The sequence below is a fragment of the Opisthocomus hoazin genome, chromosome 28, assembly GCF_030867145.1.
Source record: "Opisthocomus hoazin isolate bOpiHoa1 chromosome 28, bOpiHoa1.hap1, whole genome shotgun sequence".
In the NCBI taxonomy this organism is placed as follows: Eukaryota; Metazoa; Chordata; class Aves; order Opisthocomiformes; family Opisthocomidae; genus Opisthocomus; species Opisthocomus hoazin.
Window position 1 is genome coordinate 2,657,461 of NC_134441.1, and position 15,011 is coordinate 2,672,471.

General features: G+C 60.8%; 1 protein-coding gene across 1 annotated transcript; it reads right to left on the reverse strand.

Annotated features, from left to right (window-relative positions):
* Positions 1-362: 362 nt before the first annotated feature.
* Positions 363-4,146, reverse strand: FIGLA (folliculogenesis specific bHLH transcription factor). The gene is made up of 4 exons (XM_075444553.1): positions 3,946-4,146; positions 1,295-1,447; positions 570-701; positions 363-383 (listed from the first exon to the last, which is right to left on the reverse strand). Exons 1-4 carry the CDS (start codon positions 4,144-4,146, stop codon positions 363-365), a joined length of 507 nt encoding a protein of 168 aa, XP_075300668.1.
* Between the last annotated feature and the right edge of the window lie 10,865 nt (positions 4,147-15,011).

Here is a 15,011-nt window from a genome sequence, read left to right on the forward strand (position 1 = left end):
CCCCCCCCCGCGCAGGTCCAGCTCCCTCTGCCGACACGCGTGGCCACGCCCCACCCACGGGAGGGGGGGGGGGAAGCCCACGGACACCCACCCCCACCCCCCCAAAACCCAGGGAGCGGGACCGCACACCAGAGCCGCCCCCCGAAACCCCGCTTTATTCCCAGCTCGTTAATCGGGAGCGCTGCTGAGCGCTAATTACATTCGCAAAGAGCGGAATTAATTACAGCTCCGGCTTTAGGGGTGATGGAGCCCCACACACCCCAAATTTGGGGGTCGGCGCTGGGTGTAACGGGGTGCAGGGCCCTGGGACCCCAACATCGGAGCTGGAGCTTGGCGGGGCTCAGCGGGACACCCCGGTTTTTTTAGGGGTCGGCTGGAAAAACCTTAAATAAAGGAAAAAAAAAAAAAAGAGAAATCAGATTTTTTTGGGATTCCTTTGGAAGATTTTGGGGAGCAACAGCCGAAATTTGAAATCAGCTGAAGGAACCCCCAATTTACACCGGTGTAAATCGGTGGCTCCCCAAAAGCCCCGGACCCCCTGCGAGGCCCCTGGGTGCCCCCCGACTCACCGGCCCCCAGCTCTCCTCTGGCGGCCCCGGGCAGGGGGGATCCCACAAGCAGGGGGGGGCACAGCTGGGCGATGTCCCGGGGACCCCCTGCCCGCTGTCACCCAGCTCCTGCTCGGCGTCCGTGTCCTGCCGCTGGGAGAGGGAAAAAGGCAAAGGGGAATTAAAAAAAATTAGAAATTAAGATTTCCCCCCCCCCCCAAATCCTTCTCTGGACCCCCAGCTGAAGAACAGCTCCCCTTCCCTGGAAACAAAAAATCAATTTATTTTTAATTTTAAGATGAATTGCTCCCTGAAAAATGGCAAACTACAACAAAAATTCAATTTCTTTTGAATTTTAAGATGAATTGCACCCTGAAAAATGGCAAACTACAACAAAAATTCAATTTCTTTTGAATTTTAAGATGAATTGCACCCTGAAAAATGGCAAACTACAACAAAAATTCAATTTCTTTTGAATTTTAAGATGAATTGCACCCTGAAAAATGGCAAACTACAACAAAAATTCAATTTCTTTTGAATTTTAAGATGAATTGTGCCCTGAAAAATAGCAAGCAAAAAAATAAATTCAATTTATTTTTAATTTTAAGACGAATTGTGCCCTGAAAAATGGCAAGTGTGAAGATCTGCATCACGCCCAGCCCCCCCAAAATCCCAACCCCAACCCCCCGGCGGTGTCAGAGGGGGGTTCAGGCAGCAGGGTCCCAGTTCCGGGGGGAGCCCCCCACCTGGCAGCCCCCCGCCTCCTCCAGCACCAGGCGCAGCAGGCGGATGTACTCGGCGGCCGCTTTCAGGGTGTCCACTTTGCTGGGCTTGCGGTCGCGGGGGACGAGGGGCACCAGGGTCTTCAGCCGCGAGAAGCCGCTGTTCAGGTTCTTGATCTGCCGGGGTGGAAAGCCAGGGGTGGGGGCACCCCGGGATTAAACCGGACACCCCCAGATTAACCCAGGCTCACCCCGGATTAACCTGGGACCTCCTAGAATTAAACTGGGTTCCTCGGCTTGTTCCCGGGGCACCTCGAGGAATAATCCAGGCTCTCTCAGGGTGAAACCAGCCCCCCCCAGTTAAACCAGACCCTCCTAGGATTCAAGCTGGTCCCCCCAGAATTAAACTGGGCCTTTCTTGGATTAAAGCTGGTCCCCAAGAATTAACCCAGGCTCTCCCCGGGTTAATTTTTTTAATTTAATCCCTCCCAGGATTAAATTATGTCCCCCAAGAATTAAACCAGAGCCCCCAAGAACTAAACCAGAGCCTCCTAGGATTAAATTATGTCCCCCAAGAATTAAATCAGACCCCCCTGGGATTAAGCCAGCCCCCCCTGGGATTAAACTGGAGCCCCCAAGAACTAAACCAGGCCCTCCCAGGATTAAGCCAGGTTTATTCCTGTTTTTTTCCTGGGGCACCTCTAGGAATAAACCAGGCTCTTTTAGGGTGAAACCAGTCCGTCCCCCCCAGTTAAACCAGGCTCTCCTGGGATTAAAGCAGGTCACCAAGATTTAAACCAGACCCTCCCGGGATTAAATTGGAGCCCTCAATAATTAAACCAGACCCTCCTGGGATTAAATTGGAGCCCTCAATAATTAAACTAGACCCTCCCGGGATTAAACTGGAGCCCCCAAGAACTAAACCAGACCCTCCTAGGGTTAAACTGGGTCCTCCCAGGATTAAATTGGGTCCCCCAGGATTAAACCAGGCTGTCCTGGGATTAAAGTAAATCCCCAATAACTAACCCGGGGCCCTCCCAGGATTAAAGTGGGTCCCCCAAGAATAATCTCAGGGGGGCCTGTTTAAAAGTAGGTCACCAAGACTTAAACCAGGCCGTTCTGGGATTAAACTGGGTCCCTGGGATTAAACTGGAGCCTCCTGGGATTAAACTGGAGCCTCCCGGGATTAAAGCAGGTCCCTAAGACTTCACCTTGGGCCCTCCTAGGATTAAATTTGCCCCCCCGGGATGAAACTGGAGCCCCCAAGAACTAAACCAGCCCCCCAAGAACTAAACCAGGCCCTCCTAGGGTTAAACTGGGGCCCCCCCAGCATTAAACCGAGCTCTCCTGGGTTTCAAGTAGGTCCCCAAGAGTTAACCTGGGGCCCTCCTAGGGTTAAAGTAGGACCCCCAGGGATTAATCCAGCCCCCCCGGGATTAAAGTAGATCCCCCAAAACTTAAATCAGGCCCCCCTGGGATTAAACTGGGTCCCCAGATTAAACCAGGCCCTCCTGGGATTAAACCAGACACCCCCAGAATTAACCAGGGGCCCTCCTACGATCAAACCAGGGTTAAAGTAGGTCCTCCAGAATTAAATTGCCCCCCCCAAATTAAACCAGACCCTCCTAGGATTAAACTAAGTCCCCCAACTTTAAACCAGGCCCCCCCCGAATTAAATTATTTCCCCAAGAATTAACCTGGAGCCCTCCTAGAATTAAACTGGAGGCCCCAAGAATTAAACCAGGCCCCCCAGCATGAAACCAAGGCTCTCCTGGAATTAAAGTAGGATTAAAATCCCCCCCCAGGATTAAACCAGGCCATCCTAGGATTAAACTGGGACCCCTCCTGGGATTAAAGTAGGTCCCCAAGAATTAAACTGGAGCCCCCAGAAATAAACCAGGGCTCTCCTGGGATTAACTGGGTCCCCTGGGATTAAACCAGGACCCCAGGAATTAACCTGGAGCCCTCCTAAGATTAAACTGGGCGCTCCTAGGGTTAAACTGGGTCCCCAGAATTAAACTGGGACCCCTCTTGGGATTAAAGTAGGTCTCCAAGAATTAATCCCCTAGGATTAAACGAGGGCCATGCTAGGATTAAATTGTCCCCCTGCCCCGAATTAAACCAGGTGGTCCTGGGATTAAACCAAGACCCCAAGAAATAACCTGGAGCCCTCAGAATTAAACCAGGGCTCTCCTGGAATTAACATGGGTCCCCTGGGATTAATCTGGGACCCCAAGAATTAACCTGGAGCCCTCCTAGGATTAAACCAGGGTCATCCTAGGATTAAACTGCTCAACCCAGATTAAACCAGGCAGCCCTGGGTTTAAAGTAGGTCCCCAAGAACTAACCTGGAGCCCTCCTAAGATTAACCTGGAGCCCCCAGAATTAAACCAGGGCTCTCCTGGAATCAGCTGGGTCCCCTGGGATTAAACCGGGACCCCAAGAATTAACCTGGAGCCCTCCTAGGACTAAACCAGGGCCATCCTAGGATTAAGCTGCCCCCCCCAAATTAAACCAGGCAGCCCTGGGTTTAAAGTAGGTGCCCAAGAATTAACCCAGGCCCCCAAGGATTAATCCAGGGCCCTCTAGGATTGATGTAGGTCCCCCAAGAGTGAAACTGGACCCTCCAAGAATGAAACCAGCTCCCCAGGGCAGCCCCCCGGGGGTCCCCTCACCCTCTCGCGCTCCTTGGCGTTGGCCACCTGCCGTCGCTCCAGCATGGCAGCCAGGTCCCCGGCCGGCTGGTAGTCCCCGGCCGGCTGCCGGCGCAGGCGGGCGATGGCGGCGACGCGGGGCAGGGGTCCGTAACGCCGGCTCAGCACCACCTCCAGCACCTCGGGGGCCGGGGTGGGCAGCAGGACACCAGGCTCCTCCATCACCCCCAGCCTCACCCACCAAAATGGGGGAAAACACTCAAAAACAAGGCCCTTAAATAACCTGGGAGGCCAACGAGCCGCAGGTGGGGCCCAGCCCGGGCTGATGAGCGGGGTGGGGGTTTGGGCTGTGCCTCAGTTTCCCCACTCAGCAGCTGAGCCTTGACCTGAAAACGCGGTGGGGAGACCCCGGCCAGGGATGGGGTCCGACGCGCCGGCGATGGGCGGCCGGCTTCGCTCCGCAGGGAGAAACGGGGCTTCGGGCGCCGGGCTTCAGGCGCCCCGGAGAACTTGGGGAAAACAAAAATATGGGGGGAAAAATAAAACCCAATGTATAAAAAATATGGTTTAATAACAGCGAGGGCTGCTTCGGTAGATGGCAGTGTTCGTCCCTGCGACGCCGGAAACCTCGGCGCTGCCGGAAAAATGGGGGAAATTCCAATTTTTCACGGCAAAAACTGAGGCTGGCGGCCGCCTCGTCACCCCGGGTTGTTCACTGGGGGGGGAAGCTCATTCCAGCCCCATCCCTGGGGTGGTTTTCCCCCTCCTGGAATGTCTTCTGTCCTTCTGTCCGGTGTTTTTGGGGAGAAAAGCCCCCCAAGGCGGCTCGCCCCACTTTTCCAGGGGGTTTTTGGGGGCTGTGGGTGGGGAGTGGGTGCCCCGTGGGGCAGATCTCATGCCCCCCCCCATGCAGGGCTGCAGCCGCTCTGCCTCAGTTTCCCCAAACCTGAAAGAACCTGGGGGGGGCTGAAAACCACCCCCAGGCTGCGCCAAGGTCCTGCTGTTTTCCCCCTCACTTGGAGGGAGAAGGGGCCTGGAGGAGTAAATTGCAAAGAAACCCCCAAATGAGCCCCAAAACGAGCTTTGGAGACGCCTGGAAGGTGAACAAGTTTTTATTACACCCTCGGAAAACCCAATTTTCCTCTCTTCGATGCTCCGTAATGAGCTTCCCTATCCCGCAGTCGGATCCGGATAATCCCATTATTACTGCCCCGATTCGGGGGGGAGTGGATCTTACAAATTAACCCGAGGTTTAAAGCCACCCCCCCAAAAAAAAAAGGTCTGTGCGTGTCCGCTCATTTTTATTTAGAGGTAGAAGCATCCGAGGGGGAATTTGGGCTGCTGGAATCCCCCACCGCCCCGCAGCCGGGTTTTGCTCCTTTCCCCTCGTGTTACAGCGGGGAAAAATTGCCCCAGTTTGGCTGTTTCGTGGATTAAATATCGAGGAAAAAATGGGAATCGGGGGGAGGCGCCGCGGGGGCGGGTGATGGAGGGGTTTGGGGGTCGCTGGGGCAAATGGGATTTGCCGGAGTCTCGCTGCGAGGGGCAGCAATCAGACCTGGGGGATGAAATAATGAGGAGTCAGGGTTATTAGGGGGCAGGGTTATTAGGGGTCGGGGTCATCACGGACCTCGTTTTTTAGGGATCACCGTTATTAGGGGTCACAGTTGTCAGCGGTCGGAGTCATTAGGGCTCAGAGTTATCAGCCCTCGCTCGCAGCGAGTGCAGGGGAGCACCTGCAGCGGGTGAGGACGCTGCAAAGCCAGACAGAAATTTATTTGCTTTTTTTTTTCCCCCCATTTTCTGCACCTGTCGGCCCGGTGCGCGGCCGGACGCAGCCCCCCAGAACCAGCAGCGGCCTCGTGGAGCCGAAGGAGAGCAGGCGTGAAAGGCGGGGGGGAAAGGGCAGAGCTCCGGCAGCACCGAAGCCTCGCCGGCGCGTTTGGAGAACGGCTCGCGTCGCCCCATATCCAGGCTTAGGGCATCCCCCGGATTTCCAATTTTGGGGGGAATCACCCCAATTCCCCACCCCGGCAGGGTTGCAGCCTGCAGGGATGGGAGCTGGCGAAGCATCCAGGGCTGAATTCCCGGAAAGCAGCGTCCCGGCAGCCCCGGGGCGGTTTGCCCGTCGGGAACGCCTCGGGCCGAGGCGATTTCCCAACGCCTCAGGCTCAGCCACACCCAGTTATCCCTTCGTTTCCCTGCTTGGAGCGCGGCTGGAACCAGAGCTGGGCTTGGGTCCCAGCGCCCTGACACCAGCCGCCGCTGCCCGGGATGTTCTGGGAGCCGGGTGGCTGCGTCCCATCGGCTTCGCCCCATAGAATCACAGAATCACAGAATAGTAGGGGTTGGAAGGGACCTCTGTGGGTCACCCAGTCCAACCCCCCTGCTGAAGCAGGGTCACCCAGAGCAGGCTGCACAGGATCTTGTCCAGGCGGGGCTGGAATATCTCCAGAGAAGGAGACTCCACAGCCTCCCTGGGCAGCCTGGGCCGGGGCTCCGTCACCCTCAGAGGGAAGAAGTTCTTCCTCCTGTTCAGACGGAACTTCCTGTGCCTCAGTTTGTGCCCATTGCCCCTTGTCCTGTCGCTGGGCACCACTGAAAAGAGCTTGGCCCCATCCTCCTGACCCCCACCCTGCAGATATTTAGAGGCATTTCTAAGGTCCCCTCGCAGCCTTCTCTTCTTCCATCCCGCCCGGCTGCCCGCGCCGACGCTGCGGCGGGATCTGACATTTTGCCCTTATCACGGGACTGGAAAAATGACCCGGCCGTTTCTAATTACCGCAGCGGGGTCGGCGCTTGGAAGGTCAGGGCAGAGGGATGAGGCGCAGCCGGATCCTGGGGCGGAGCGGCTGTTGGCAAGCGGTGAAGCCCAATCTTTCCTGGCATGGCCACCGACGTCTCGGAGGCGGCCGGTCCCTGCCGGAGCCGCCGGCCTCGCTGCCCATGAGCACCCATGAGGGGCTGCTGGCCGGACCCCCGCCACGCTGGGGAGCACCTTAAAAAACCCGCTTTGAGGTGTTTTATCGAGCGGTGGCATCGCCCGCGGGCAGGGCGGAGGATGCCGGATCTGCGGTCCGAGTTTCCACCTCTCCTCCTCCTCCTGCCATCAAACGTGTCCCGAGACGCCCGCTCTCCGGGGCAGCTGCTCCGGGGAATTCGCGGCGGCGTTCGCAGCCGGGATTCCTCACGGGGCCGCGGCTGCGTTGGCAGATCCTGGTCCCGAGCCTGTCGGGGATCCGAGCCCAGCTCGGCGTCGGTACCGCCTGTCCGGCTTCGGGCACCGGGCACGCGGGGACGGAGCTCGCAGCCGCCAGCGTGGGAACTGGGGGAGCGCCGGTTGCCGCACGGCTTTTCACACGCCAATAAAACCGTAAAATCAGCTCTCCCGCTGCCGGCGGGATCCGTATCTGTGTCTCCCGAACAAATTATCTTAGCAAAACGCCACGGTGCGCCGGCGAGAGGCAGAGAGCTCCGTCCCGGCCGAGCTCTCCCGGCTCTCGCGGCTGTTCGAGCCGGAAATTTGCGGGCGTATTTGGGAGGGAAAGTCCGGAGGCCGCTTTCACACCCGGCCGGGGTGTTGACACTGCGGGAGCTGCAGCCGGGTGGGTTCCTGGCGCGATGCCGGGGGGCCGGGGGGCTTCCCGGGGGCCGGGGGTCGTGGCCATCCTGCCCGCACCCCGGCCGGCCGCTCCGCCGGCGTCGTCTCTCCGCAAAGAGGTTTAACGAAAAACAGGAGGTGTCGCAACGGGGAGGTGGGGACGGGCCCTGGCCACCCACCGAGGTCCCCAGGGGGTCCCGCACTGGGAAAGAACCGGTCTCGCCCCCCCCCCCCCTTTGTGCTGAGTGAGGCGGGGGGACAATAATGGGGTTTATCATGGGGGTCCGGCGCCCGCCGTGACGAGGATTTCAGCTGGGCGATGGGGCTCGACGTCGCTCGGCTCCCATCTTTATTACTTTATTTATTACTGTCTTTATCCCTTCTTTATTACTGCAGGGTCATGAAACGATCCCTGCTCGGTTAAATAAAAATAATAATTTAAGTCCTGCCGGGGCTTGTGGGGGGAGCAAACACCAGCTGGGACACCCGGGACAGGGGTCCACCAGCCGGGACACGTCTCCCGTCACCCGGCGCTCGCAGCTCGTTTGCTTCTCCTGCTCCCGGAGGTTCCCGGCGCGGACGTGCCGGGGGGTGGATGGTGAAGCCACCGGCGCCGAGGGCTCGGTGACGTTGCCTCCGCGCCGGCAGCAGCGGGAGCGGGGACAGAACAAAGGCGGCTCTGTCCTCCCCGGCTTGAAGAAGCCGCTTTGGAAAAGCCGGCAGAGGGAGGATCCCAGCCTCCAGCAGCCGGAGTTTTCCCCGTCCATGCGTAGAGGAATTTTTGGAGATAAAAGAAGTTTCCGCCAGCCGAAGGCGTTGCCAAACCCCCCGCCCCGGCATGAGGCAGGTGGCTGCCGGGGGGAGCGGCTGCTGGCCCGGCTGTGAGCACCGTGGGGTTGGGGTCCTGGCTGCCGCCAGCCCCCCGCAGCCATTCCTGGGGTCTGGATCAGTCCTGGGCTGTCACCCCACAGCCACGCGCCCCGGGATGGGGACAGGGGTGGGATGGGGACGGGGATGGGGATGGGATGGGGATGGGATAGGGACAGGGACTGGGATGGGGACAGGGATGGGGCCAGGGCCAGGGAAGGGGACAGGGATGGGGTGAGCATGGGACAGGGACAGAGATGAGATTGGGACAGGGATCAGGATGTTGACAGGGTTGGGAACAGGGGCAGGGAAGGGGCCAGGGATGAGATGGGGATGGGACAGGGTTGGGGATGGGACTGGGACAGGGACCGAGATCAGGATGGGGATGGGGACAAAGATATGGACAGGGACAGGGACTGGGCCAGGGATGGGGATGGGACTGGGACCAGGATGGGGACAGGGATGGGAACGGGGCCAGGGTAGTGATGGGGATGGGACATGGCTGGGGATGGGATTGGGACAGGGACTGGCATGGGGATGGGGACAAAGATATGGACAGGGACAGGGACGGGGATGGGATGGAGATGGGACTGGGACAGGGACCAGGTTGGTGACAGGGATGGGAACAGGACCAGGGAAGGGGCCAGGGATGGGATGGGGATGGGGATGGGATTGGGACAGGGACCGGGATGGGGACAGGGGTGGGAACAGGACCAGGGATGGGATGGGATCGGATGGGATGGGATGGGACAGGGCTGGGGCTGGGACAGGGCTGGGGCTGGGGCCGGGGCTCAGCTCTGCCCCACTCTCCCCAGCCAGCACAGCACCTGGCAAAAGGAAGGTGCTGAGCTGAGAGCCTGGACTAAGGTTTAGGGCTGGGTTGAACCTTCAGCACACCCAGGCGGTGCCTGACCCCGGCGGGGAGCCCACTACCCCCAGAAACGAGCCTTGCCCCTTCTCTTGAGCCCCCAGCATGGCCCAGCCACCTGCGACGGGGAAGCCTGGGGCTGCAGCTCCCTCCTCCTCCTCCCCAACGGCAAGTTCGGCTTTGCCCGTGCCGGATAACCGCGCCGGTGCTGATTGCTCACGGCCCTCCGAGCCGGATAATCTCCGCTTGATGGAATTAATAAGTGCATCAACCTTAAACATCTTTGCTCGGCAACTCCCCTCCGGCCGTGGGGAGAGGGGACTCGCGAGCCCACGGTCACGAAGGGACAGACCCACGGAGCCGTGGGGCCGGGGAGGCTGCCAGGCCGCCCCAGCAGCTCTTCCCCCCCTCTTTTTACCCCCCGTCCGGGTTTTTGGGGTTCTCCGTGGCCCCGACAGCTCTGCATAAGCGGAGAAGCCGCTGCCGTGCCAGATGCCCGCAGATCCCGATTAAACCCTTCGCTGGGTAAAGAGGAGTGTGGGTGGCCACGTGTCCCTGCCCCCACGTGCACACGCAACACGCACGCGTGCACACGCACGTGCACACGCACGGTACCCGGTGCCCACGGGTGTTACCAGGCTTGGGGCCGTCCGGAGCCGGCACAGCCTGGAGCTTCCAGCCCCTGCAAACACCCCCTTGCAAACTCATCCATCCCCCCCCAAGGATTTATTTTCCCTTCCCAGGAAAAAGGAGAGCGGATTCACCAGTAAAATGGTCTGCACTGAAATTTGGGCTGGGGGCAAGCAATAAAAGTCACCCCCCTGTGGGGATGGGGTCGCGGGGGTGGCCCTTGGGCTGGTCCATGACCCGGCTGCGCTTTCTTGCCGTGCCAAGGGGTACGGCACAGCGGGATGCTCCGGGGAGCGGGGGCTCGGCGAGGCTGACGGCACACGGTGCGAGCCAGGAGCAGCCCAGACCCCCCAGCACCGCGCACGGGGCGTCGCATCCCACGCGGCTCCGTCGTGCTCGTCCCACGGCTCCGGGATTACACCGGCGCCGCTGAAATCCCGTATTTATCCCCGCAGCGCCCAGCCAATGACCGCGGGGCTGACGCGCGGGACCTTCCTCCGCGGGGATCAGAGATGATAAAGCTCTCCCGGGCTCGGCTCGCCGCGGGGCACAAGGTCCCAGTCCCGGCGACCCAGCTTGGATGCTCCAGGGATGATGGCCGGGATGGACGGCGAGGGCTTCACCCAGGTGAGGGGATTTTCTCCCTGGATTTAGGATTTTGGGGGTTTTTTTAATCAGTGAAGGAGCCGTGATGGGCCCCGGTGAGCAGGGCCAATTCGGCTCTTCGGGAGAGGGGTCACCGGGGGTAGCAGGGGATCGTGGGACAGTCGCCGGTGAAATAATTCGTGGAAGGGTGTGGGAGAGCTGTTTCCCAGACCTCTGGCCCCGAGCCACGCGCCGTCACGCCGCAGCGAGGCGGGATATAATATTCGGGGTCTTTTCTGCCCGGCGGAGCGGATGGAAGGAAAAATCTGGGAGCGGGGGCTTGGAGACGTGGTCCTCCCCGTGAGGAGAGGCGAGATGCTGCGGTGGGTGGGCGAGGGCCGAGGGAGAGCCCGGCTCTGCTCCCGCATCCCAGGGAGAGCTGCCCAGGCTGCGGGCGGGGTTGGGGGGGCTTTTCTCGCCCCAGAACCGGGCGAACCCATTTCCCCGGCAGGATGCTGCGCACCCGCCCTCGGCGTGAGACTGCCCGGCACTTTCTCCGCCAGCAGCGCTTGGGAATTTTCCCTGGAAAAAGCCGCTTTTCCCCCGTGCCCCGGCAGCCGCTCGCTGTTTCGAAACCACCTTCTCTGGAAAGCGCAATAAACACAAAAAGCTGCTTTTCATCGCCGACCTCTCCCCGTTTCACCGGAGCAGCGGGAAGGGCTGGGAGGGTGGGAGCCCCTCGGCTGTGGGATGGGGGGGTCCCACCTTGTGCTGCCCAGCTCACAGAATCACAGAATCACAGAATCGCAGAATAGTAGGGGTTGGAAGAGACCTCTGTGGGTCATCTAGTCCAACCCCCCCGCCGAAGCAGGGTCACCTACAGCAGGCTGCACAGGACCTTGTCCAGGCAGGTCTTGAATATCTCCAGAGAAGGAGACTCCACAACCTCCCTGGGCAGCCTGGGCCAGGGCTCCGTCACCCTCAGAGAGAAGAAGTTCCTCCTCATGTTCAGACGGAACTTCCTGTGCCTCAGTTTGTGCCCATTACCCCTTGTCCTGTCACTGGGCACCACTGAAAAGAGCTTGGCCCCATTCTCCTGACACCCACCCTTCAGATATTTGTAGGCATTTATAAGGTCCCCTCGCAGCCTTCTCTTCTTCAGGCTGAACAAGCCCAGCTCCCTCAACCTCTCCTCGTAGTGGAGATGCTCCAGTCCCCTCACCATCCTTGTAGCCCTAAATGCTCCAGTCCCCTCACCATCCTTGTAGCTCCTCGCCGGCTCCGCCATCACCTCGCCCTAACGCCGAGGACGGCTTGGGAGGTGCGTCCACCCATGCGTGGCTTTGCCGCGGTGACGTGGACGCCGGGCCCTGCCGGTGCGGTGGCTTTCCGACCAGCCCGGCAGGGCTAGAGGGTGGGATCCTGCCGCAGCCGTGCAGCCAGGTCTTCCTCGATGCCAGGTTTCGGGTGATTTCCTCCCATGGTCGGTGCCGGGTGGGAAGGATTTCGCAGGAATCGGAGCAGGCGGAGGTGCCGGGGTGGGGTCTGCATTTGGATTTGACCCCAGCACAGTCCCTGGGCTGCCCCCGAGCCTTCAGCTTGCTGCTTCAGCTCCGGCTGCTGCCGGGCTGCCGCCTCCGCGCCGCTTCCCTCCAGCATCCCGGCATCCCTCCAGCATCCCAGCTGTGCCAGACCTTCCCTCCAGCATCCCGGCATCCCTCCAGCATCCCAGCTGTGCCAGGCCTTCCCTCCAGCATCCCGGCATCCCTCCAGCATCCCAGCTGTGCCAGACCTTCCCTCCAGCATCCCGGCATCCCTCCAGCATCCCAGCTGTGCCAGGCCTTCCCTCCAGCATCCCGGCATCCCTCCAGCATCCCGGCTGTGCCAGACCTGCCCTCCAGCATCCCGGCATCCCTCCAGCATCCCAGCTGCTGCCAGACCTTCCCTCCAGCATCCCGGCATCCCTCCAGCATCCCGGCTGTGCCAGGCCTTCCCTCCAGCATCCCGGCATCCCTCCAGCATCCCGGCTGTGCCAGGCCTTCCCTCCAGCATCCCGGCATCCCTCCAGCACCCCGGCTGTGCCAGACCTGCCCTCCAGCATCCCGGCATCCCTCCAGCACCCTGTTCCCTCCAGCATCCCAGCTGCTGCCAGACCTTCCCTCCAGCATCCCGGCATCCCTCCAGCACCCTGGCTGTGCCAAACCTTCCCTCCAGCATCCCAGCAGAGCTGGAGACTTCCGTGGCGCACGGGTGTTTCGGGGTGACGGCAGGGTTATCCCGCTGCGGGCACGCTCCGGGGGGGGACCCCTGAGACCCAGCTCTGGGAGCCTGGCGCAGCGGGGGAAAATCCAGGGGACCTTCTGAGCACCCAGACTCTTCGGAACAGAAACAGAAGCGGCATCTGCACGCTTAGCACGGGCTGGAGATCCCCCTCTGGGGCATCCGGGGTCTGATGGAGGAGGCGAGGGAAAAGCCCTCGGCTGGGAGCATCCCCCTGCCCGCTGCTGCCCGCCCTGCTCACGCCCCAGCTGCGGCCGGGTGGCACCGGGGACGTGCACTCGCCCCACGCCGTGGGACGTGTCCGTGACCCAGCTCCGCCGCTGCTGGCGGTGGGGAAAGCACCTGGAGGACGCTGGGGATTGAGAAAGTGCCACACGCGGGAGTTATTCATCCCAGGGCGGAGTGACTCAAGGTCCTGTGTCCCGGCTGGGACTTTCGACCTCTGAGATGCACCAGGCTCGCACGGTGCCCGGCACAGCCCATGCCAGACCCAGGACCACCCGGTCGCTCTCCCCAAGTTTGGCCGTGCCAGCTTTCAGGGACACCAGGGCTTCTGCCAGCTCCAACATCCCCTCTGGGGTTTGGGGACCTTGCTGGGACTCTGGGGACGGTGCAGCTCATGGAAATGCGAGGGGCTCAGATGTCTCCTCTCCCTGTCACATCACGGGGCTGATCCCGGGGCGCTCCATCCTGGTCCCATGGGGGATCTGATGTCCCCTCGGATCAGGAGACATTTGATGGAGCTGGCAGACTCCTTGGCAGCTGGACAAGCCGAGGGCTTATGGCCGGCGCCGTCACGAGGGAGGTCAAGGCAGGCAAAGAGAAGCAGACGTCAACCTCACGTCGCAGCATCTTGGCAGGAGGCAGAAGGTCAGGCAGCGGCAGAAGCTTGGCGTGGATGGGGCAGACTGGATTCATCGACGCTGAGGCTCCCACTGTAAAAATCTTCCTGGGCAGGGGAGGCTGGGGTGGATGGAGATGGTCCTCAGGTTGAGGATGGCCATCATCAGCAGACGGTGGCCATCACCAGTGGGCAGTGACCATCACCAGTGGAGAGTGACCATCAGCAGCAGACAGTGACCGTCACCAGCAGATGGTGGCCATCACCAGCGGATGGTGGCCATCAACAGTGGAGGGTGACCATCACCAGCAGACAGTGACCGTCACCAGCAGATGGTGGCCATCACCAGCGGATGGTGGCCATCAACAGTGGAGAGTGACCATCAGCAGCAGACAGTGACCGTCACCAGCAGATGGTGGCCATCACCAGCGGATGGTGGCCATCAACAGTGGAGAGTGACCATCACCAGCAGACAGTGACCGTCACCAGCAGATGGTGGCCATCACCAGCGGATGGTGGCCATCAACAGTGGAGAGTGACCATCACCAGCGGAGAATGACCATCATCAGTGGACAGTGACCATCAGCAGTGGAGAGTGACCATCACCAGCAGATGGTGACCATCACCAGCAGATTCTGACCACCATCACCATCAGTCCCCTCTCGACAGAGGTGCAGTGACCTCCAGTGCTCCCCACACGCCACGCGCTCGCACCCGCTGCTGGCTACCACTTCCAGGCCAAACCCCAGCTGGTTTCCTCCTGCACTGGCTGGTGGCCCCGTGGCTTTGAGGGGAGCCAAGGGTTTGAGGAGAGGGAGGGAAGAGCCAGAGCAGGGCACCTGTAACACCTGAGGAAGCTAAAATTAGGTGACCACATCTAATCTAACTTCATCTCCCCTTTTCTGTCCAGATAACGGAGATTAGCCTGGCTGTGCGGGGCGAGAAGGCCAGGCCTCAGGAGCTTGGGGTGGCCGGGGGCACCCCCACTTCCCAGCCCCTGCCTGGACCCTCGGGGAATCCCTCCGGCGGGTGCGGGGAGGGCTGGCTGCTCGGGGGACGGTGGCCATGGGATGCAGCTGGAGGTTTCAGGACGGGTGGGTTGGACGTCAGCTCCGGGGTTATGAGCACCCGCAGAGGAGCGACGGACGGATGGATGGATGGACGGATGGATGGACGGATGGACGGACTCCCCCCAGCCCCGACAGGGCACAACCCTCCCCTCTCCTTCCACCTTTGCGCAGAGGTTGGGGACGGGCGAGCCGGGGAAAGGCTGCTTCACCGAGCTCAGCCCCAAGGTCACGCGCTCCGTCCCACGGCTGCCAGCGAGCGAAAAGTTCTCGGACCGGTTTTCCATTCCCAGCCCCTGCGAGGGCTGGGTCCGGCCGAGCTCGGGGTTTCCGGTGCGTTGGGTGACC

Coding starts and splice junctions, on each gene's coding strand:
- FIGLA (XM_075444553.1), bottom strand. CDS start 4,146: ATGGAGGAGCCTGGTGTCCTGCTGCCCACCCCGGCCCCCGAGGTGCTG. Junction 1,448..3,945: donor ACGCCAAGGAGCGCGAGAGG/GTGAGGGGACCC, acceptor CCACCCCGGCAG/ATCAAGAACCTGAACAGCGG. Junction 384..569: donor CAGAGGAGAGCTGGGGGCCG/GTGAGTCGGGGG, acceptor CCTTTATTTAAG/GTTTTTCCAGCCGACCCCTA.